Source organism: Hyaena hyaena, unplaced genomic scaffold, assembly GCF_003009895.1.
Source record: "Hyaena hyaena isolate Hyena2069 unplaced genomic scaffold, ASM300989v1 scaffold_73, whole genome shotgun sequence".
Taxonomy (NCBI): domain Eukaryota; kingdom Metazoa; phylum Chordata; class Mammalia; order Carnivora; family Hyaenidae; genus Hyaena; species Hyaena hyaena.
The window spans coordinates 745,310-767,512 of record NW_024080705.1 but is presented as its reverse complement, the minus strand read 5'-3'; the positions used below and the strand labels follow the sequence as shown (position 1 = coordinate 767,512).

At 55.4% G+C, this 22,203-nt stretch overlaps 2 protein-coding genes across 7 annotated transcripts in view; one reads left to right on the top strand and one right to left on the bottom strand.

The window, feature by feature from the left end:
• LOC120232502 (core histone macro-H2A.2) overlaps window positions 1–2,070 on the top strand; it is a 59,567-nt gene extending 57,497 nt beyond the window's left edge. Inside the window, exon 9 of the mRNA XM_039233284.1 lies at window positions 1,896–2,070. Within this exon, the coding sequence (XP_039089215.1) occupies window positions 1,896–2,061 (166 nt within the window). The 3' untranslated portion in view covers window positions 2,062–2,070. The remainder of the gene's footprint in view (window positions 1–1,895) is intronic.
• A 25-nt stretch (window positions 2,071–2,095) lies between these two features.
• AIFM2 (apoptosis inducing factor mitochondria associated 2) lies at window positions 2,096–20,401 on the bottom strand. 6 transcript variants are annotated; one of them, XR_005528580.1, is made up of 11 exons: window positions 20,142–20,401; window positions 12,199–12,392; window positions 11,493–11,608; window positions 9,999–10,118; window positions 9,195–9,287; window positions 7,347–7,455; window positions 6,253–6,405; window positions 4,698–4,898; window positions 4,219–4,412; window positions 3,528–3,628; window positions 2,880–2,942 (listed from the first exon to the last, which is right to left on the bottom strand). XR_005528580.1 is itself a non-coding variant. In XM_039233280.1 (10 exons), exons 2-9 carry the CDS (start codon window positions 12,374–12,376, stop codon window positions 4,261–4,263), a joined length of 1,122 nt encoding a protein of 373 aa, XP_039089211.1. In that variant the 5' UTR covers window positions 12,377–12,392; window positions 20,142–20,401; the 3' UTR covers window positions 2,863–2,944; window positions 4,219–4,260. The 6 variants fall into 6 exon arrangements, 4 of the variants coding, with proteins under 4 accessions (XP_039089214.1, XP_039089213.1, XP_039089211.1 ...); XM_039233280.1 differs by lacking the exon at window positions 3,528–3,628 and having other exon boundaries at window positions 2,863–2,944; XM_039233281.1 differs by lacking the exon at window positions 3,528–3,628 and having other exon boundaries at window positions 2,863–2,944; window positions 12,199–12,389.
• Between the last annotated feature and the right edge of the window lie 1,802 nt (window positions 20,402–22,203).

Genomic DNA, 22,203 nt, shown 5'->3' with positions numbered 1-22,203 from the left:
CCAGAAGACATGACCTAGGGCTGCCGGCCCAGCCAAGCACGTAGGCCAGGGCATGGGGCGAGAAACCCAATTTCCGTCCTTTGAAACCCAGAGAAAGGCAGCCTCAGAGGGGAGCAAGAGACAGCGCTTTCCTGAGAGCTTGCCATGTTCAATGCCCACATCTCCACCGGCTGCCCGTCAGAATGCACGGTCAGAAAATACCAGGCTCGGGGCACCCGTGCAGCTCAGTTAAGCACTTGACTTCAGGTCAGGTCATGATCTCATAGTTCATGAGCTGAGCCCCGCTTTGGGCTCTGGGCTGACAGCTCAGAGCCTGGAGCCTGCTTCGCAGTCTGTGTCTCCTACTCTCTGCCCCTCCCCTGCTCTCACGCTGTCTCTCAATCAAAAATGAATGTTTTAAAATTTAAAAAAGAAAGAAAGAAAACACCAGGCTCAAAGGTCTTGCTACTCCAAGTCTGTGCACCAGCCACAGGGACTCCGCTGTGTCAGATGTGAGAGTACGGAGTTCAGACCGCAGCCCACAACTACCACCTCAGAACTACCCCCGGGGGACTCTGCCGGGGTGGAGGGGAGCAGAGGCTGGAGGCTGAGGCCCTGCAGACCCGCCCAGAGCAGTGACAGGCTCTCACCAGAGCTCTGCTTCGAGAGTTAGGAGAAGTGATTGTTCTAATGGTCACAGACCCCAGCTGGGAGCACAGCGGGTAGATAATGAGGAGCCCTGTCCTCACTGGTAGGCTGCCTGTCCCTTGTGTCACACTCGTGGCCAACACAAGCTGCTGCTTCAATTTTGAACACCCTCTCGAGACGTGTCCCTCTGTACCACGGGCAGGATTTACACGCTGAAGATGTTCTGTTAGCGTTGAGTTACGGGCAGGCTAAGAGGGAAATCGCGAGTCCTGGCTTCTCCCTGTAATCCGCCTCAACCGAAACGGCACTGGGCCTCCACAGCCTGGCCCAGGGGTGCTGCAGGCCGGAGTCTCCACAGGGCCCGGCCCACATGGCTTCTGCGCCGGGACACTACATCCCTATCAGACAGGCCCACCCCACACCCACCCGCCCCAGGGGGCTTGGTGGCTGACCCTAAACCACCACAGCAGCTGCGTCCCTGGAGGCTGGTCCCATGGCCTGGGCCTGGTGGGCAGCTCCATCTCGGCTTGGTGATCGGGCCCCTGTCCAGGGTCACCAGTCCTCAACTTACCGTGGCCATGTCCATACAGGTTAGTGAGAGGCACACGAGGCGCACAAAAACAGAATTATGAAGACACACTTTTGAGTGTACATCCCTGCCCTTTAACAATCTGACATATCAAAGCAGTTTTTTTTTTTTTAATGTTTTTGTATTTTTGAGAGAGAGACAGAGCGAGTAAGGGCAGAGGGAGAGGGAGACACAGAGTCCAAAGCAGGCTCTAGGCTCTGAGCCGTGGGCACAAAGCCCAATGTGGGGCTCGAATTCACAAACGGTGAGATCATGACCTGAGCCAACATCGGGTGCTTAATGGACTGAGCGACCCAGGTGCCCCACATCTTAAAGCAGTTCTGAGTGAGCTAATAAAAGCCTAGCTGTGCTTAAATGCCGGGTTGGTGGTGGCTTTAAAGTCCAGCTCACCTTGAGGCAGGTGCCACAAATGCATCCGAGCACAAGGCACCGTGACTCCGGCGGGGCCAGCATGGCTCCTGTAACGTGGGGACAGCGTCGACTACTGGTCCCGCTCCCGGGCTGTGCCCGTGACTAGAGTCAAAGACCATAGTGGCCCGGCCTGCCCACAGTGAGACTCCGGGAGACGGAAACAAAGATAAGAAGGAGCCGTGTTTCCCCCACCGCAGGCTGAGGGCCATGTTACCCCGCGGGTCCTGGGCACCCACGTAACATCAGCCCTTCATTTCCTTTGGCACAGAAACTGCTTCCCCAAACAGACGGCAGCCCAGGTGACCCTCAAAGCCATCTCGGCCCACTTTGACGACTCGAGCACATCCTCGCTGAAGAATGTCTACTTCCTGCTCTTTGACAGCGAGAGCATTGGCATCTACGTGCAGGAGATGGCCAAGCTCGACGCCAAGTAGCCGCGCCGGCCTACGGGAGCCGGAGGAGGAGCGGAGGCATGGGAGCGGGGTTTTCTTTCGTAAAGGGAGAGAGGAAGGGGGTGACGGCAGGGGAGCGGAGGGCAGCTGGCAGCGAGCGGGTGGCACGGGCCGCGGGAGCAGGTCCGGCCACCGAAGGGGCCCTCTGCGTTTTATATTCTCGGTTAGAAGAGCCTCCAGCTGTGATTAACCAGGTCTCCACCAGGGGCTCCTTTCCATGTGTTTTCTTCCTCTTTGTTTTAGAACTTTTTTAAAAAGAAAAAAAAAAAACAGACTTCGTTTTAGATTTATAGCATTGACTTTTACACACACACAAAAAAAATCCTTTCAAAATTCTTAAAGCCTTGTTTCTCCTTTTTGCAAGGGAAGAGGGCATAGAAGTGACTGGGGCTTTGTCGGCTGTCTGTGGTCAGTGATGGAGAGAAGACGATGGGAAAGGCGTCCCACTGGTGCTTTTATTTTCTGTTTTAGTGCCCCTGCCCCTACCCAATACTATCTGTATCTACTCCTAAAAAGATTTTGCTTCAGGCTTTTGTTTTGTTTTTGTTTTTTTTAAAGAAAAAGAAAATGAAAGGAAAAAAAAAACCACAGAAGATCCAGTGTCTTTCTTACAACATATTCTTTTATTGGAACATTTTCCTCAGCTTGGAAAACCACGTCCCCACGGGTGGACGCTTGTAAAATGTTATAAGCAGAACAAGGCCTGTCGCTAATGGGCCGAGACCCCTACCCTGCCAGACCCCGGTCAGACAGCTCAGAGTGGCCTGTTTCTCAGGCTACAGGTCCTGTTTCCAGAAGAGGAGTCTGCTTGGCCGCGGCGCCCTGGCACGGAGCCCTGGGCGGAGGACGGTAGTGCGTTCCTCCTTTGGGAGAGAGACACACATCTCACTTAGGCCTGGGTAACAAACGGAACCGACCTGAGCCATCACCCACACAGGGGGAACTCAGAACCCCAGGGAGGCCAGTGTCCCAGGCACTCTGGCCAAGTACCCAGAGGGCACCCTCCAAAGTGAGCAGGGCCTGCGTTTACTCCAGTGAGATCACCAACCACTTCCACTATGGAGACTGAACCCGTGTCTTCCAAAATAAGCTCACTCCCCGCCAACTGGAAGTCCTCTCCCAGGCACAGGAGTCATTTACATACCTTAACACGGTCGGTGGCAGGCACTGCCGCACGGCTGGGCCTCCACTCAAATGTCACTGGGGTCGTCCAGGACACCAGAATCACAAAACCCCAGAGGGTCCCACAGGGTCCCCACCCCCAGCATCAGCCAGAGTCCTGTCTCTTACAAAGCTGACCGTGACAGCAGCCTAGAAGCATGCTGAGCCCCCCCTGCTCCCTGAGTGTTAGCCCAATGGCCACCCACCCAAGGGTCCCGTTATTTGGCACGTCCAGCGGCTGGCGGCCCAGGCTTCAGTCTTAACCCGTTAGCTTTGGAAAAACTTACTCTCTGTTAGGACAGGCTAACTGGGAGGGACATCTAACTCTAAGAAGAGTTTATCTAACTCTTTCTTCTTAAAAGTAACCTATGGTATATCATCAGGATCTAGGAATAGAAATACGTAGCGTTTCACAAAGATGAACGACTACAGGGACTAAGGGTTTAATATTAGGCACCTATTAACAACCGGGGTGTTGCAGACTGCACGGGCTCCCCCACCCATGACGTGATGGAAGAGGCTCGGGGTGCAGACCATCTCGACCCCGCATCCCGCCCCTTAGCCGGCCTCACAGTGCAGGCTCCCCTGTCTGCCCTAACACACAGGATGCCGGCCGCCAGGAGAGCCCACTGTCTCCTGCTCTGAGAGCCCTGAATGCCACCATGCACGCATGCGCGCGCACACACACACGAGGAGCCTGGGGTAGAGAAGGCTGGCCATGCCCTCCCCGGGCCCAGGTGAACTCCTGAACCAGCACGACTGCAAGCAGACCTCTCCAAACCCAGAAAGAATCCTCTAGGGATTTTTTTTTTTTTTTTTTTTTTTTTTTTTTTTTTAATGCCTCTGTCTCTCCCTCTCCAGTTCTCTTTCTCTCCCAGTTTTGTTTTATGTAAGTTGGGTTTCCGGTTAGCACATCACAGGCATCTTACTCTAGGACATGAGCGTTTGCTCTTTGGCATCTGTCAGGCGGCTACCTCTCGTCAAAGCCATCTGTTCGGCAGGCAGTGGCCCGGCTCCCGCTCAGGGTGGAGACTGCCGCATGGTCTTCCAGCTCGAGGAGACGAACAGGTCCCGGCTCTTGGCCAGCCGAACCATGAGCCGCCCCACATAGAAGCCACTGATCTGCCCCACGCCGTCGTTCCTCCCCATGGCCAGCAGGAACGTCAGTGCGCCTGCGGAGCAGAGCCAGGCACACACGCTAGCCCCCGCTCACCACTCTGCGCCTGCCCTTGCCAGAGCACAAACCTTCCCACGCCCGCGGTCTGAGGACAGGGAAATAAATGCATCTGACCTTTAGGAAGGCGGGTGAGTCCCGACTCATTTTTGAAGGGCTCCAGAAAGAGGTTTCCGTCACCAGCTCAGTTTGTTCTAGGGTCACTTCATCTGAAAGCCCGCGAGGGCTCTGCTGTGTCTAACCCAATTCTCTTAACGCTGCGAAGCACCCACGGCTTCCTTACCTGGCTTGTAGGCCTTGAGGGGCCTCTGTTTCCTGGCATTGACGATGTTGGCCACGGCGACGCTGGCATGGAGGCCGGCGTGATAGGCCATCTTGGGCTCCTTCACATCTGCGCAGTCGCCGATGGCATAGACATGGCTGCAGCCCTCCACCTGGAGGTACTCGTTCACCCTCAGGGCACCATTGCCGGCCAGGTGACTTTCTGCCGGGAAGAGCCAACCCTGACTCCAGTCCCCTGAGCTGCCATGGAAAGCAGTGGGGATGGCCTCCAGGGCTGGCTACACCACCCTCCGGGACACGGCCGCCAAATTCACCTCTGCCTCACCTCCTCACCTCAGAACTCTCCCTGCAGAGGCAAGGTGACTATTCCAAGACGGAAACTGGTCAGGAAGACAGAACATGCCACTTCATAGAATGCGTCGGACTCTCTAAGTTACAGTGACTGACACTGATTGACTTAGAGTGATTAACCTGCAACTTAGCCAAGGTTCGAATTTCCTTCTGAACATGGACGAGATTTTTAAAGTAAATGTAGGGCTCTAGGAAATGATAAACTCTCCTTTTTAAGGGGACTTAAAAGAATTTTCTTTGGAAATAAGTAGTGTCTGGGTGGCTCAGTCATTAAGCGTCCGACTTCGGCTCAGGTCATGATCTCACGGTGCGTGAGTTTGAGCCCCACGTCAGGCTCTGTGCTGACAGCACAGATCCTGCTTCGGGTCCTCTGTCTCCCTCTCTCTCTGTCCCTCCTGTGTGTCTGCCTCCCCCCCACAAAAGTAAAATAAAACATTAAAAAAAAAAAAAAGGAAACATAACATTAAGACAAATGGGTGTGAAATTCTGGGATCTCTGTGCATTATAAGGGCTCAACCCTACCCCTACTCATGGCCTGGATTTAGCTTCCTTCTTCCGTGATTGGCCATTTCCTTCCTGTAGGGCCCAAACAGGAGCTCCTTGTCCAGGAAGTGTGCTACGGAGTAAATGATAGGGACCTGGGACACAGCAATCCTGGGGCCTGAGGAAGAGTGACAGCCTCTAGCTCACACACGGAGACCATGACCCCACCCCTTCCCACCTTCAGTGACCTGGAGAGTTCAAGCCACATTATTTCCTCTACTCCCCCAAATGGTCATTCCAAGCTCAGTGGCCAAATGTTTGGATCAGGGTCTGGGGAAAACTGCATACCTGAGAATAGCAAAAGGCCTGACCCAGGAATTTCCTCTCCTTCTTGTTCCAAGAAAGTGAAACAATGGATCTTTCCTTCACCCTGAAACCTGCTCCCATCTCTCACTACAAGAGGGTGGGCTCCAATTTTGAAAGATCGGTCACTTGGGCCTCCTTGGGCTAAGTCAGGGCCACAGCTGAGGAAGGCACAAGAGTGGATTCTGACTCGAACTTAAAGCCTGATGTCATCATTCAGAAGAGACTTGAGCTGTTGGGATGGAGGGAGAAGGGATGGCGACCTGATTCCCGGGGGAGAGGCCTGTGGGGCCTGTGGGGCCTGTGGCGGCTGGAGGGCGAGGAGGCGGCCCGGGGGTTGGGCACAGGGCCCTGCTTACCAAACGCACTGCGGTAGGCAGAGCTGTTGATCCTAATACCATTGCAGACAATCACCAAGTTAGTGGCCACCTCTGTGCCCTTGTCCGTGTGCACTTGGATGCGCTCTCGATACTCGTTGAGAGGCAGCTGCTCCAGGTTGTTCACCCGCTCACCTGTCAAGGGAGATCTGTGGGCAGAAGGCCGGCAGGGGGCTGGGGCCCAAGCCAAGGAGAAGCCGGGGAAGGCCTGGGCCCTTGGGGCCCAGCTAAGCGACTGCTCTGCTCCTGGCCTCCTCCCTGTCCCTCTGCCAGGCCACCCTGCTGCCACAAGAGGCACAATGGGGACTTGCGGCCACCCTGGAGGATCCAAAGGGAGGAAAGTTCCCAGAAGCCGTGTGAGAAAGTGAAATTGACTTTCCCAAGACGTTCTGGGAAGAGCTGCTTGAGGGAGACCTCCACCACACCTCCCAGGGAGTCAGCTATGCCATCCTAACCTGGCAGGATGGCTCTCCGGGCGCACCACTGAGGGGGAAGCAAGAAAAATCCGGAAGCCAGCCTACTCTCCGCACTGCCTCAAAGCAAAGACGGTCACGGAACGGCATGGCCAGTTACAAGGAGCCTGGGAGCCATGAGGGGTCTGCAGAGAGCAGGGATGTCACGCCGCCCTGTGAAAAGCGCAGATGCCAAAGCCCAGGAATGTAGCGGTCACAGTGCCGGGGTTGGGCCCCGCTCTCTGAATGAGCTGGGCGTGCCCTCCCCTCCTGCTCTCATCAAAGGCTACATTCCTCACTTTCTGAATACAAATTTAAAAAAAACCCCGCCATTCTCTCTACCGCAGAGTCATCATAATTCAGGTCAGATCCTTTAGGTGATTTTTTAAATCAATCAGCAAACTGGTCCCACCTGCACTGTGTCCAAAGCAACAGCCAGGACACTGCTGTCCCCATGGCAGGGGACTCCCGTACATCCCGGGGCCTCTGCCCTGTCTGAGGACACACACAGCCTCCAGCTGGACAAGGCTCAACCCCGGGACACTGAGGGCCCTCCTGCTGGGGCACATCTCACCAGGCCAGGCCAGGCCAGGCCAGGGGCGGCGGGGGGACTTGCACACATACTCAGCAGCAGCTGCACGCCTTTCTGCAGCAGGATCTCCTTCGCCTCCTGCCGGACACAGGGCAGAAGCTCCTTGTCGGCCAGGGCCACTTGGGAGTGGATGAGAGTGACCTGGGACAAATGAACACAGGGTAGAGAAGGAGCCACTGAGTCTCCTGTTCACACAAAGAGGCTTAAAAGCACCATCAGTCTGTCTCTTTGACCTCCTCACCAACCACCTGTTTACACGTGAGGACGCCGAGACCCCGGGAAGTAATCTGCCCAGTGCCGGGACCAGGTCATGGCGAGCCAGGCCGGAGCCCACATCTGGTCTCTTTGAGGATGCACCAGTGCCCCACACCCCACACCGCCCCCGGGGCCACGTGGGAAATTATTTTCAAGCAACCCTGGGCACCTATAATTATAGTCTATATATAAGCCATTGACATTCTAACTATAACTCAGGCTGACATTTACATTACAGCTGGTTCTAAAACCAGCACTTGCAGGCAGGCCGACTCCCTGTCTGGGTGAGAGCACAAGAGAGTGGGTGCAGCCCCAAGTGGTCTTCAAAGCTTGGGGTTTTTTTGGTTTTTTTGTTTTTTGGTTTTTTGTTTTGTTTTGTTTTTTGAGAGAGGGAGAGACAGAGCACGAGCAGGGGAGGGGCAGACTGAGAGGGAGACACAGAAATCGAAGCAGGCTCCAGGCTCTGAGCTGTCAGCACAGAGCCCGACGTGGGGCCCGAACCCACAAACCATGAGATCATGACCTGGGCCAAAGTCGGACACTTAACCAACTGAGCCCCACAGGCGCCCCTAAAGCTCAGGCTTTAAAGTCAGGCTGCCTCCGTTAAAGCCTCATCCCAGTATCCAGTCTGCACTTTCCGCAGAGCCCGTCAAACAAAGATCCGGTCCCGTTCATAGGATATTTGTAATGACAGATTGGGAAAACACATATAAAGCACATACTGACTCCTTAACATAGGGTGGCTACTATTGCTTGCATCTCTCTACCAATTATAAACAGACGCCATACTGACTGACTTACTACCTCAGACTGGTCTTTACCCCATCAATTAAAATTAATAAACTTTTACATCAATTGCTCATAATAATTACTGATAATTCGTCAGAGAATAGCCATATAATTAAATCAGTCCATATTGATCTTGCTTTTCAAAGCCAACCTGCCCTTCCGCAGAGAAAAAGAACGAGCCACAGGGCCCACGTGGCTCTCAGAAGCTGGTCTAGCATCAGCTGCATGCAAGCACTTGCGTCAAGGTCTCATAATTACCCAGCATCACTCAGCCCTCAGCTGAGCCTCTGCATCCTGCTGGGATGCTCTCTTTCTCCCCAGGGCACCAGGCAGCTTCTCCATCCCTGCAGCATTAAAAGGGAACAAGGCCACCTTCCCAGGGGAGGGGGGCTGCTGGCCAGTCCTTCGCCAGCACGGCCAGTGAAGGGGTTGCACTCCAGGCCCCCCGCACGGCCACCCAGGGCAAAGCCTACGGTCTCTTGAAGACCAAACAGCCACTGCTGGCCCCCCACGGAACACCAGCCGCTGGAGTCTGTGCAGGCCAGTCATCGGCAAAAAGAGGGAATCAAGGTCTATGTTTGTATTTCAAGAGGCTGGAACGCTGCAGGGGACGCGGGAGCTCACCTCACTCCTCCTGGTTGGTCCAGAGGGCAGGAGCCCTCGCTGAACAAAGACACACCCTGGTTCTCCAGAAAAGGGCCTGTAGGGGACCCCCCAGTGCAAACGGCAGAGCATGGAAACACGTGTTCCCGCCCCAAGTTCACGGAGCACCACCCCCCCCAGCCAACACGCAAAGAAGCTGGGCTCAGAGCCCAAAGGCAAGGCCGCACGCCCACCTCTTTCTCGGGGAATTCGGTTTTGATCTCCGCCGCCATCTCCACTCCGGCAGAGCCGCCTCCCACTACCACCACGGACTGGGAGCGCTGGACCTGTGGCGGAAGGAAGTGTGAAACACGCCTCAGACCCGGGCTGCCCTGTGGTTCGGCTAGGGCGCGGGCACCGTGGCCAAAGACAAGGACAGCACCCTTTCCCAAGAGGGAATTCAAATGTGCTTCCACGGGGCCAGGTCCCGCTGTACATTTCCCTGCATCTTCTGCCTCGATTCTTGTACTAGCCCTAGGCGGCAGGTGACCGCGGCCCAGGGCAGCCTGAGCTCACAGCCTGGACCCTAGCCTTCACACTCACGTCTGTTCACGATGGTTCAAGAGGCTCCCAGGCTCCCCAGCAGCTTGTCAGAGGGGGCAGGAGATGGCCACAGTCACGCGGCAGCCCTCACCCCAGGACCCTTCTCTGGGTCTCCACTCCTCACCTCTCAGGGGTGCCAGACCCTGCCCCCCCACCTCTCGGCGAAAGCTGCCTGAGATCATGGCTCCAAGCCTGCTCTGTGAAACACAAAGCCTTGTGCAAACGGGACCCCAATAGAGACAAATCGGCGACACACACAGCAGTCACTGCGTGAGGTCTGGGGTGCTCATGTCCAGACCTCGACGACAGGGACAAACGTCTCCACCAGGGAGTCTCTTCCTAGTAACTCCCCATCCTCGTGGCTGCGCCCAGGGGTCCCCATAGCACTTCCAGCCTCCTGGGGGTCCACCTGGCCCTCGCTGTCCCCCCCGCCCCCCAGCCAATGGGCAGCTCACCTGCTTCACCATGTCCTCGTAGGCCTGGATGGCAACCTCCAGGCTGGCAACCTGGTTAAACTTGCCCGGAAAGAGCCCGGTGCTGCCAGTGGCCAGGATAAGATGTGAGAAGGGCAGGGCCTATGGGTGGCAAAGGAAAGGAAGTGAGGGCAGCCCTGGGCCACTGCTGCGTGCCATCAGGTGGCTGGGCAAGAGGCGCCAGGTCGGGGAGGCCACTTTGGGCACACTGAGGCCACCCTCCTCTGAAAAGGAGCAAAACCACGACACTGACTGGGCCAAGGGGTAGCACCAGAGCCCCGGGATATACCTAAGGAAGCGGCCTGTACCTCCTCCCAGAGCCCCTTCCTCCGGCAATGGGAGGGGTGCGCTCCCACCGCAGCAGGGGGGCGAGCAGGGCCACGACACTACTCGTGGAGATAAGCGGGACTCTAGCTTCCCATGTAGGGTCACTTTAGGATCTCCCAGGGATTCTACTAGAAACTTCTCATGCTCCAGTGGAAAAAAAGGAGGGGAGGGAGGGAAGAAGGGAAATTCTGTCTGGAGCCTAAATACATCAAGTTTGCAAACCCAGAGCCGCTCTGGGGGAGAGGGGAACGGAGGGGCTGTGTCCCGCTCAGCTCCTTCCCCGTGGAGGCCCGAGACGCCCTCATGGTCTCTTCCAGGGCTCTAAGGAGCACAGCCCAAACCACAGGGCAAGGAGACTCCGTAATCTTTCCAATCAAGAGATGCCCCAGCCCAAAAATTAATTCAAGAAAGATTGATTCCCACGAAATCACTGAGGACGGAAACTGAGTCCCCTCTCTCCAGTGCCCCCTGAGCTTCGAGTAGATCAAAGGGCCAGGCTGGAGGTGACCCTTAACACGATGCACAGCAGCTCACTGATTGAGTTCCAGTCACTGCAGTCGTACACCAGGCCCTGGGCTCCACCCGGGGCCAGCGGGTGCAGACAGGAATGAAGACCTCTGCCCCAGTGACCTCCCAATCCGGGCCATGTGGGATCACATGCGTACCTACCCTTTGGTTCTACACAGCCAGGAAGGCCCCCGCGGGCTGGCCAAGCCTGGGCCTGGTCTGGGATGCCAGCTTCAGAGCGTACACTCTGGGGTGACACTGCTTGGGTTCAAATCCTGGCTGAGTCTCTTAGGAGGTGTGGGATCTCGGGCAAGCCACTTAACCCCTCTGTAAAGTGAGGCTACACCGCCTCCTGCACAGAGTCATGGTGGGCACGAAATGCGATTAAGGAAGGCTTAAGACAGTGCCTGGCGTACAGGAAAGGCCGAGGAAAAGGCTGCCACCACACTCTGTGGCTGCTGTGGTCGGGCCTTTGCTTACGAGGCTTCTGGTACCCACCTGGCACCATGTAGGGGCCACAGTCAACTCCCTCAGCTCCTGAGAGCATCCGCATTCTCCTCCCCCCAGCAGCCGCAGCCCCCGGGGCAGGGTGGGGGGCTCCTGAAGCCAGCTGAGGGTCGGGTCAGCCCCCAGCACGCTCACCTCACCATCCTCGAGCAGCACCGTCTGATTCTGCAGGTCTATCTCTACTACCAGCCCCTGCCGGAAGTTTTCCTTGAAGGTCGCCGAGTAGGAAATGAAGGTCTTTTTGGCAAACCCTGGGGAATGGGCACAGAGGGGGTCAGAGAGTAAAAGTGGGCTGCCCACCGGAAGCCAGAATAACTCAGAGCCTTTCCTGAGGGGCATCCTTGGCCAAACAGCTGAGCCAGTGGTATTCCAGGGATACCACCACCCCCTAGAGCACCAGCCTGGGCCTCACAAGGTCCTTAGGGAAGCTCCAGCTCTTACTTCTACAGCCTTGATATGGCCGCGGCTTAAGGCCAGTGACCTTCTTAAGAATCTCCAGAACTGGGGGCGCCTCGGTGGCTCAGTCGGTTAAGCATCCAACATCGGCTAAGGTCAAGATCTGGGTTTGTGGGTTCAAGCCCCATGTCGGGCTCTGTGCTCGGAGCCTGGAGCCTGCTTCAGATTCTGTGTCTCCCTCTCTCTCTGACCCTCCCCTGCTCATGCTGTCTCTCTCTCTCTCACAAACAAATAAAAACCATTAAAAAAAAAAAAAAAAAGAAATCTCTAGAACTGCTCTAAAAGTAGAATTCAGGCCATGCCCTAAGTGGAGAAAACCACCTCCAGACCCACAGCGGTGACAAGCCCACTCTCACAAAGAAAGCCTCAGGAGAGAGGCCATTACCGCTTTCCACGGAGGCCCTGAGGGCTGCCACGTTGTGGTGGAAGGAGTCCTTCATGTCCACCAGCGTGAAGGGAATGTTCAGGGCCTGCAGCTGGCTGGCAGCGGCGATCCCACCGAAGCCACCGCCCACGACCACCACGTGCACAGCTCCCATGTCCACGGAGACCTGGGACCCCATCTGGGACCGGGCGCTGCTGGGATAGGGGGAGAGACCATATTAGAGTTGGGGGTCTGGAGCGCTGGGAGGGCAGGGGTGCCCACAGCAAGAAGGGCCCCACATGCCAAGACTTGATCTTTTTATTTACTTTTTATTTTTTGTAAACTCTATACCCAACATGGGCCTCACACCCACAACCCCAAGATCAAGGGTCACGTACTCGGGGCACCTGGGTGGCTCAGTCGGTTAAGTGTCTGACTACAGCCCAGGTCACGTTCTCATGGTTCGCGGGTTCGAGCCCTGCGTTAGGCTCTGTGCTGACAACTCGGAGCCTGGAGCCTGCCTCGGATCTGTGTCTCCCTCTCTGTCCGCCCCTCCCCCACTCACCCTCTGTCTTTCAAAAATAAATAAACATTTAAAAAAAGTCACATACTCTAAGGACTGAGCCAGCCAGGCACCCTGTGACTTGATCTCTCTAATCTAAATCTAAATCTAAATTTCTAAATTATGTGTCTATTAAAGAAATTCCAAAGTTGTAACATTTGAATTAAATTCCAAAGAAACAAGGCACATCCTAACTCCATCCCATTCCCCAACCACCCAGCTCCCTTCTCCAAGGCACCCACTCTTACCAAGTTTATATGAATCTTTCCAGAGATAATCTGGGCACCGACAATATTCCTTTTTGCCCACATTAAATTGTTGTGCATTTTTTGCACTCATTATATTTCTTCACTCGACAACACACATTAACCTCTGAGTCCCTGCTTTGGGGCGTGCTCTGTGCTACGGCGCCATAATCACAGACAGACCGACAGATATGGGCTCTGCCCTTGTGAGGGCAGGACTCGCAGACTCCAAGGGCGAGGTGCATGAGGTGAAGGGAAGCTGGGCAGGCGCACCGTGGCAAGCAGCAGTGGCACGCCTGTGGGGAACCGGCACGCACAGGCCACATTCAGAGAACTAAACAAAATTCTTTAAGCGCTGCTCCAACCAGACACTGATTCTGCCTGGCTTCCTTGAGCCCCAGGTCTAAGGAGATCAACTGGCAGGTTATGACAATCAATGTGCAAAACAGGATATGGTATGATTAAGTTCATAGCAGTGGAGGGGGGACCTGCAGTAGGCAAGTCAGCGCCCCCCCCAGCATTCCTGGGACAGCAGATGTGCTCCGAGATCGATGAGCCACATCCCCCAGGGGGCAGAAAGAAACACCTGCTGGTAGGAAGAGGGTGAGGGAGAACCCGGATCACACAGGCTCCGGTCAGAGGCAGTGGGGGGCAAGGTCCTGCTCCATGCCCTCCATGCCTGGGACAGGTCATCTGTGAGAGCATCTGCAGAGGGTGGGAACCAGATCTGCAAGCCAAGTGTGCCCCAGACACCCACACGTGGACTGCGGCAGCCTGACCAGCTCCTGCGAAACTGAGAAGCAACTGGTTGAATCCCTGAGGAGCTAAAATTCGAGAACCACTGCTTGGCCCAGAACTGAAGCGGACACTGGCGATTTCCGAGGCAGAGGTCACTAGACACTGAACCACTGGACGCCAAGGAAAAAGAAGAAGGTAGCAAAGTTGACCCGAGTTCTCGGGCCAGCCTGGGAGACTGTCCACCAGGCGCACCCTCCCAAGGCCCCAGGTCACCTGGTGTATCCCAGGGTAGGCCTCGGTGGAGGGCCGAGGGGCCAGCCTGGGGCTGTAGCAAGGGGCCTGGTCCTCAGCACAGCTTAGCCCCAGAGAAAGGCGCTCTTGGTCCAGGCCTCAGGGCTCGCTCAGGGAGTGGGGGCGGGGGAGTGGGGGACAGAGAAGTAAGAAACTGAACTCAGGACAACCTTGAAGGACAGACAGCAAGCTGTCAAAAGGCTCAGTGGCGAAGCATGTTCCAGGCCATCTGGGACCCTCTCAGACAGCAGCACAGGCAGCTGGAAGGCCACTACTCAGTCCTGCACCACCTGTGTGGCCTGGGGCACAACCCCTCCCCTCCTTGGGCCTATAATGGGAGGCAACACCCTGAGATGTCCTTGCACAAGTAAGTTTCCAAGACATGGATCTTCCCCCACTTATTTAAGTTTGGTTTAAGGTTGGTTGGGCCTCCAGGCACCATTCTCGTTGGTATTCAAATCCCCGCTGCTTCATGTCTCCCCTGGGGAGACAGAACCTGGGTGTGGGGGAGGGGGGTTGGGAGGGTTAGGCCCAGGAAATCAGAAGAGATCTAACTTTGTTCCTCATGGGCTGAACGGTCCCCAATGCATCAAGGATTGTACATTCCACCCATTTTACAGATGAGGAAACTGAGTCCTCAGCAGGGCTGTGACCAAGACAAGTCCCCAGCAGCCAGAGCCACCTTCACTGTTCCAGGCCCTCAAAAAGGATGTCCAGAGCTGGTCCCCTGAGGTTCATCAGGCTGAATGTGCCAACTGGGCCAGAAGGAGACTATCTCGCAAGGCCAGGCCCCAAGAGGGCCCAGAGACCCAGCCAGAGGTCAGGAGAGGATACCAAGAGCGGAGCAGGGCCTGAATGTGGCAGGCAATGAGGCAGGCTATGGAAGACGTGCATTTCACCTTCAACACAGCCGCTACTGCGTGCCAGCCTACTCTTGGGGGCAGCAGTCAGCAAGGAGGTGGGGGAAGAGCCACAGAACTCCGCTTCCAAGTAGGGCACAGGCCCTGGAGAGGGTATACAACTTGTTGGGAAGACAGGGTCCACTGTGGGTCAGGTCACACTGGACCACGGAGGGCAGCTCAGGGAGCTCATGGAGGGCAGCTCAGGGAGCTCACACAGGGTGCTCACAGGGAGCACGCAGGGCAGCTCAGGAAGCTCACACAGGATGCTCACAGGGAGCACACGGGGCAGCTCAAGGAAAAGCCCTGAAAAACAGCCGAGGAGAGGAGCCTTCACCGTAGGCTGAAGAAAAGTTCAGGCCACAAAGTCCAGTGGCAGCAGGACTGGGGGTGGGAGGAGTTCAGGGAACAAGTGGGGAGAGCAGGAGGGCAGGGGACAGGTGCCAGCACACACGTGTCAGGCTGCCAGGGCAGCGTTTGGGCCTAACACCGGGCTCTGACCACCAGGATCTCCTTCCCAGGGCACAGAGCCCAGCAACCCCAGCATGGGCCTGACAGACAGTGGGTTGGCCAAAGAATTGACTCCCTGCCCCCACCTAGCCCCCCAGACCATCAGCTGGCTTCCCCAAAGGAAGCCTAACCTTGGCCTTGCCCAACTAGGCACACCCCTCAATAAAAGCAAATTGCTTCTCCAGAGCTCCCAGTGGAGGGTCTGGGGCCTGAGGGCATAGCCAGGCCCAGGAGGGCGCCAAAGCTGGGCCTGGGGAGGGGAAGCTCTTTTACCGTCCAAGCCGCCTGAGGTCTCTTGGGGAATTTGTTCTCCTCCATTAGCCTCTGACGCTCCCACTTGAGGAATGGAGGCTGGCAGCTCCCTGGCCCATTGCACCTTCCCCCCCAGCGGCCTCATCTCCCCGACACTCTCGGACTCGCCAGCCCTCCTTGGATCTTCTGGTGCTAATTCTCCCGTGGCCCCAAGGGCAGTGAGGCTCTGCTAGGCACGACCTACTTTGCAGGACACCTAACCTGGCTTAAGTCAGAGACCTGCATTCCCAGCTACACACCCTAAAGGTGGTCAAAAAGCATCTATCCAACTGATGATGTTCTGACATAGCAGGAGTGCTGTGGAAACAGCCTCCGCAAGTGGGAGATACCATCAATCAATGGAAGCCTCCAGAAATGGCAGACTACACGATTATACATCCATACGATGGAATATTCTGGAGCCATTTGTTTTCAGAGTGATGATTTTTCACATGAAGATTTTGTCCATGGTTAGTCCACACCCACAGAACGTACAAAACCAAGAGTGAACCCTGTGGTCATTGGGCGATTATGTCAATGCAGGTGTATCAACTCTGGTAAGAGAGGCTGATAACAGGAGCAGCTGTATTTGTGTCGGGGCAGGGGGCATATGGGAAATCTCTGTACTCTCCCCTCTGCTTTGCTGAGAACCCAACACTACTCTAAAAACATAAAGTGTTAAGGGCGCCTGGGTGGCTCAGTCAGTTGATCGTTCAATTCTTGGTTTCAGCTCGGGTCACGGACTCAGCAGTTTATGAGTTCAAGCCCCGCATCAGGCTCTTCACTGACAGTGCACAGTCTGCTTGGGATTCTCTCTCCATCTCTCTGCCCTTCCCGTGCTTACTCTCTCTCTCTCTCTCTCAAAATAAATACATAAGCTTAAAAAGCATTTTTTAAATAAAAAAATAAATACAAAGTCTTAGGGGGAAGGAAAAGGCTATCCCTAAGAAGTCAGGGAATAGAACAGCATGTGAAGCCTCACCCCGTCTGTGCAGTCAGGCACATACACACAGACACGTAATGATCACATTAGCCAGACTCGCTGCACTTTTATCCATATCTCTGCACTGAACAGGTGTGGGTGTTTCTCCCCACTTCGGAAACAAGTTCAATAATTTTTCCAAGTTCAATCCTCAACACTCTGACCAGAACTTGTGCTCTAAGCCAGAATGCTAAGAGTGGTCACCAGGTGATGTTTTAGATTTCTTCTTTGAACTTTTTTTTAAATATTTTTTTAATGTTTATTTTTAGAGGCAAGGGAGGGGTAGAGAGAGAGGGAGACAGAGGATCTGAATGAAGCAGGCTCCTCGCTGTCAGAGCAGAGCCCACTGTGGGGCTCGAACTCACAAACTCTTGAGATCCAAGCCGAAGTAAGACACTTAACCAACTGAGCCACCCAGGTACCCCATGTATTGTTGGAGTATTTTCATTTTTACAGAAATAATAAGAGTTTAAAAATAAGGCAGGCCTCCTATCATTTACTTTTTTAACTTAAGATATTCACATATCATAAAATTTTGAAGTATACAATTCAGCGGTTTCTGAACATACAGGGGTTTCTGAACAATACAGCGGTTTCTGTACATTCATAAAGTTGTGCAACCATCATATGACCTAATCCCAGAACATTTTCATCACCCCTAAAATAACCTCTTAGCCATTAGCACTCACTCCCCGTTCCCTCTGCTCTCCAGCCGCTGGCAACCACTAATCTTTCTGTGTCTATAGATTGCCTATTCCTTACCTTCTGTGCCTGGCTTCTTTCACTTCGCATAGTTTTTTCAAGAGTCATCCAAACTAGCATGCATCGCTATTTCATTCCTTCTTTTTGCAATTTTCATGTTTATTTATTTATGAGAGAGAGAGTGTGTGTGCACAAGCAGGGGAGGGGCAGAGAGAGAGAGGAAGACAGAGACTCCTAAGCAGGCTCTATGCTGTCAGGACAGAGCCCGATGCGGGGCTCAATCCCACGAACCGTGAGATCATGATCTGAGCTGAAATCAAGAGTCGAGCGCTTAACCAACCGAGGCCCCCAGGTACTCCCTCATTCCTTCTTATGGTTAATAGTCCACTGTATGGGGGCGCCTGGGTGACTCAGTCGGTTAAGCGTCCGACTTTCGCTTAGGTCGTGATCTCGCGGTTCGTGGGTTCGAGCCCCGCGTCGGGCTCTGTGCTGACTGCCAGCTCAGAGCCTGGAGCCAATTTCAGAGTCTGTATCTCCCTCTCTCTCTGACCCTCCCCTGCTCACCCTGTCTCTCTCTCTCTCCTAGAAATAAATAAAAAATATTAAAAAAAAAATAGTCCACTGTATGAAGATACTACATTTTGTTTATCCATTTGTTCAGCTGATGGACATCTGGGCTGTTTCCACCTTGTGGCTCTTATGAATAATGCTGCCATGAACGTCTGTAAAAAATTTTTGTGTGGACATTTGTTTTTAATTCTCTTGAGTACATATCCCTAGGAGCGGGATCGCTAGGTGTCCAGCAACTCTAGATTCAACTGTTTGAAGAACCACCAACTCCATCATCTGATTTTGACCTGAACATCAAGCCAAGGGAGAGAGTGACCCCAGAGAATCTTAATGAAATCTGTCTAGACTCAGGGATGTTAGCATAAAAGAATGTCCAGGGGCTCCTAGGTGGCTCAGTCAGTTGAGCATCCTTGAGTGTCTGACTCGGGTTCAGCTCAGGTCATGATCTCTGGGTTTGGGTTCGTGAGTTCAAGCCCCGTGTCAGGCGCAGCGCTGATGGTGCAGCGCCTGCCTGGGATTCTCTCTCTCCCTCTCTCTCTGCCCCTCCCCTGCTTGCACATGAACACATGCGCGCTCTCCCTCTCAAAATAAAAATAAAAAGAACATCCAAGAGAACAAATCCTAATTGTCCAGCAACTCCTATTTAATTTTGCATTTGCCCACTTCCATACACACACACACACACACACACACACACACACACAATCTGGTTTACACTTGTATTTTCCCAGTAAATCCTGTTTTCTCTGCCAAGGACGCCAGCCTGACCACAGGATGATTTTTCTCTAACGACACAAACAAGGGGCTGTTAGGAATCTACTGAAAAGCAAGGGAGTTACATTTGTGCCAAAGCTGTTAAGAGGTCACGCTTCAGAAACACAGCAGCACCCATTTGGGCTCTGACCAGAGTAAGGACACTGCCCCAGCATTGCTTCATAGAGATGACAAAACAGGCCATGCTTTGAGTCATCAGACTCATGCCAAGGGCAGATCTCCATGGCCATACTTCCACAGTGGCTGTCGGGATGAGGGGGCCACTAGAATGTGACTCACCCTGAACCTGTGGGGTGAGAGGGGCAGGCAGCCTCCCTCACGGCGCAGGCTGAGTGAGAGCTGGCCCCTCAGGGGACACACACTGAATCTAACCCAGAAAAGACCCATTCCTGAAGGAACAGAAAGTATGGAGAGGGGCCCGTCCCTTCCTGGCCCAGGAGGGGGTGGCTCTGGGCAGACAGGTTCATTCAGGTGTCCCGTACACTCAAAAGAGAAAATCATGGCCATGGAACTTGGACACCCCCCTGGGAGCAAGTCGCTTTGTGGTTCCCTCAACACCCCGACCTACAGTCTGCTCACTGCCCGTGTCTGGGCCCTGGCATCTTCATTTCACCACCAAAGCCCAGGCTGGCCCTGGGGGACACCGGCTCAGCCCAGCCCCACCCCCTAACGCTAAGTAGTCCTGAACAAGGCCAGGCGCAACTGGGCCTGAGTCTCCCCTCCTAAGGCAGAAGCTCCCCAGATGCTGGGTTACACCCAGGGCTCCTACCAGGGCTCCTCTGGCCACAAGGGTGAGGGCAGGGGGGCCTGAGAGTTTGGGGCACTAGCATGGTCACATGCATGTATGCACACCAGCCTAAGGAGGCCTCTCTGAGATTTTCCATATTTACATACTGTACATGCTGACCTTTGAACACAAGGTAGGAGCTGGCTGGGACACCCGAAAGCCCCTTCCCAAATTGTGTGACCCTCTGCCCTGTGTCTGTCTCCCTGTGGGATCATCAGCTCCCAAGGGCCTCTCCTCTCCCCGCCGCGACGGTACATCCAAGGATCAGAGGGGCTCTTGCTGGAGGGGAAAGGCCGGTGTGTTTAGTGGGTGGTGTTGGAAGGAAAGCGCCCAACATCACCCCCTAAAAGTAGCTCCTGGTGAACTTCAGGATTCCTGGCCTTCCCAGATGCGGAAGGGTTAGTTCGGGACCACTGGCCTTTGTCCCCGCGGAAACTGGGACTTCGTGGGGAAGAAGCAGCCCTCCTAGCGCACCCCGGAGTCTGGGCGCTCGGGTAACCCGAGGGATTTCCCTCCTACAGACTTTCCTCTTGCCCCGTGACACTAGCTTCCACCCAGAGGTGACTCTCGAGCCTCCCAGAGTCGGGGGCATGGAGAGGGCCGCCCGTCTTACCTGGGAAGACCTGAGAAGTTTCGAGGAACAGACGGGGTGGGGCAGGGGGGCAAGTTTGCCCTACCCTGGCCTCCGGGCCTAACCCTCCCAGTTTTCGTATGCTGAAGGAACTGGGGTGCAGCAGGCCTGGGCCGGGTACTTTGAGCAACCGCCCTCCCCCACCAGGTCCACAACGGCCGCCAGTGGACGGAGCTCTCGGACTCAATCCGCAATCTACCGCGTTTTCCAGGCCAGGCCAGGCCCCTCCCGGCGCCTGCGGGGCCGACGAGCGAGGGGGGCGGGGCCTGCGGGCGAGGGGGGCGGGGCCCCGAGAGCCCGCCCCTCGCACCGCCCGGCCAGTCCGCTCCGGGGGCGCCGCGCCCCCGGGGCCCCTCCCGGCGGGCGTGGGCGTGGCTTGGGCCCCGCCCCCCCCGGCCGCAGTACCGCCCCTGGAGGCCGCCTGGGGCCCTGCGGCAGCGAACCCGAGCCCGCAGCTCCGGCGACACCGAGCGCGCTCCGGCCCCCGTGAGCGCTCGAAGCCAGGAACGCCTTCCCCGCGCCTCCGGCTTCGGCCGCCTGTCTGCCTAGACCCCGCGGAAGCCCCGAGAGCTCAGAGCGGCTCCACATCGGGCGGATCACCAGCCCCCAGCCGCACGCCTGTAAATCCCAATTCGGCCAACCGCGCCGCCTGGCACCCGCTGAACGCAGGCACTGTGCGCGGCGCCGGGAGGGGTGGGGGGCAGGATGGAGAGCAAAACAGACACCGTGTCTGCCTTCCGCGGAGCTGACATTCCAGGGAAGGACAGTAAACACACAAAACCTGTATCGCTAGCCGCACTACGAGAGACCGAAGCGTGCCAAGGCCTCTTTCTCCAAGGACGAGCCGGAGTTGGCCGCGGGTGGAGACGACGCAGGTGTGCTCTGGCTGTGCAAAGACGCAGAGGCAGGACAAAGAGCTGACTGCGGGGGCGTGGTGGGGGCGGTCACAGGACGGGGTGGCCCAGCGTGGGCAGGGTGTAACAGACCTCCAGGCCCCGGTGGGGCCGTGTCATCCCCAGGGCAATGGGACGCCCCCGCAGGGCTTTACGAAGGAGAGTGACAGGTCTGAGTTCTGTGCTCTGGTGAAGGGATCGGGGAGTGGCAAGGCTGCCGGAAATTGGGGAACTAGTCGGGAGGGCAGTCCAGGAGACGAAGGGGCTTGACTAGGATCTAGAGCGAACCTGGCGGTAGGATGTAGCCAGTTGGGGAACACATGAGCCATCTTCGTCTGTTTAATGGAAGTATTAGCACTTAAGCCTAAGAGTTGTGAGAAAGGTCCAATGAGATCGTTTACGTGAAGTGGTTTAGCTTGGTGCCTGGCTTGCACAGCACCAAATACACAGCAGCCATTTATTATAGGTGTTTTGTGTGGGCAGATTAGCTTGCCCAAGACTATACACTGTGTCCCAGCTCCTGGCTCCCAGCCCAGTGCTCTTTTGAATAATGCCCTTCGTCTTCTCGGCTTTCATGAACGTTCACACTAGCAGTTGGCCTGTTCTGTACCTTTTCCAAAAGCTGTGGCCAAGGGCCTTGTATGCAATATCCCTGGTATGGGAAGGGTTGTGGTCAATTCCGTTTAGAAGACATTGGTGCCCAGAACCATCGTGAGCTGAGAGGGAAGCTGGGGTCCTCCCATGAGCACCCTACCCACATTATTAGCCTGCACAGGCCAGCCTGCGCCTTCCAGTTCTTTGAAATCCTTGCCTCATCCTGGCTGGCACCCTGCCGCCTGAAGTGGAGCTGAAGGAGGGGATTAAGAGGTGGGGGAATCTCTACCCCCTTCTCTCAGCACCTGGGGCCACGGAAAAGCAACCATGCAGAGTGCTCATGGCCCTGCCTGTCCTAATCCTGGCCTTTGGGGAACCATCAGAGAGCCACGGCTTGGATATCTGAAGCCTTGCGTTTGTCATGGGCTTTGCAAACTTCCAAATAGCCTTTATGTCCTTTTGCCCCCGACACTCCGAGAAAAAAAGCAGGGTTGAGGTTAAACTGACACTAAGGAGGGCAACAACCACATTTGACCTGCTTTTTGGGGCAGAGAATG

What these genes read in the sequence shown, in the direction of transcription:
- AIFM2 (XM_039233280.1), bottom strand. Translation starts at nt 12,376, where the DNA reads ATGGGGTCCCAGGTCTCCGTGGACATGGGAGCTGTGCACGTGGTGGTC. An exon ending in CCGAATTCCCCGAGAAAGAG is followed by an intron (nt 7,456 to 9,194) that starts GTGGGCGTGCGG and finishes CATTTGTCCCAG; the next exon opens with GTCACTCTCATCCACTCCCA. An exon ending in AGGCGTGCAGCTGCTGCTGA is followed by an intron (nt 6,406 to 7,346) that starts GTATGTGTGCAA and finishes CTCCCTTGACAG; the next exon opens with GTGAGCGGGTGAACAACCTG.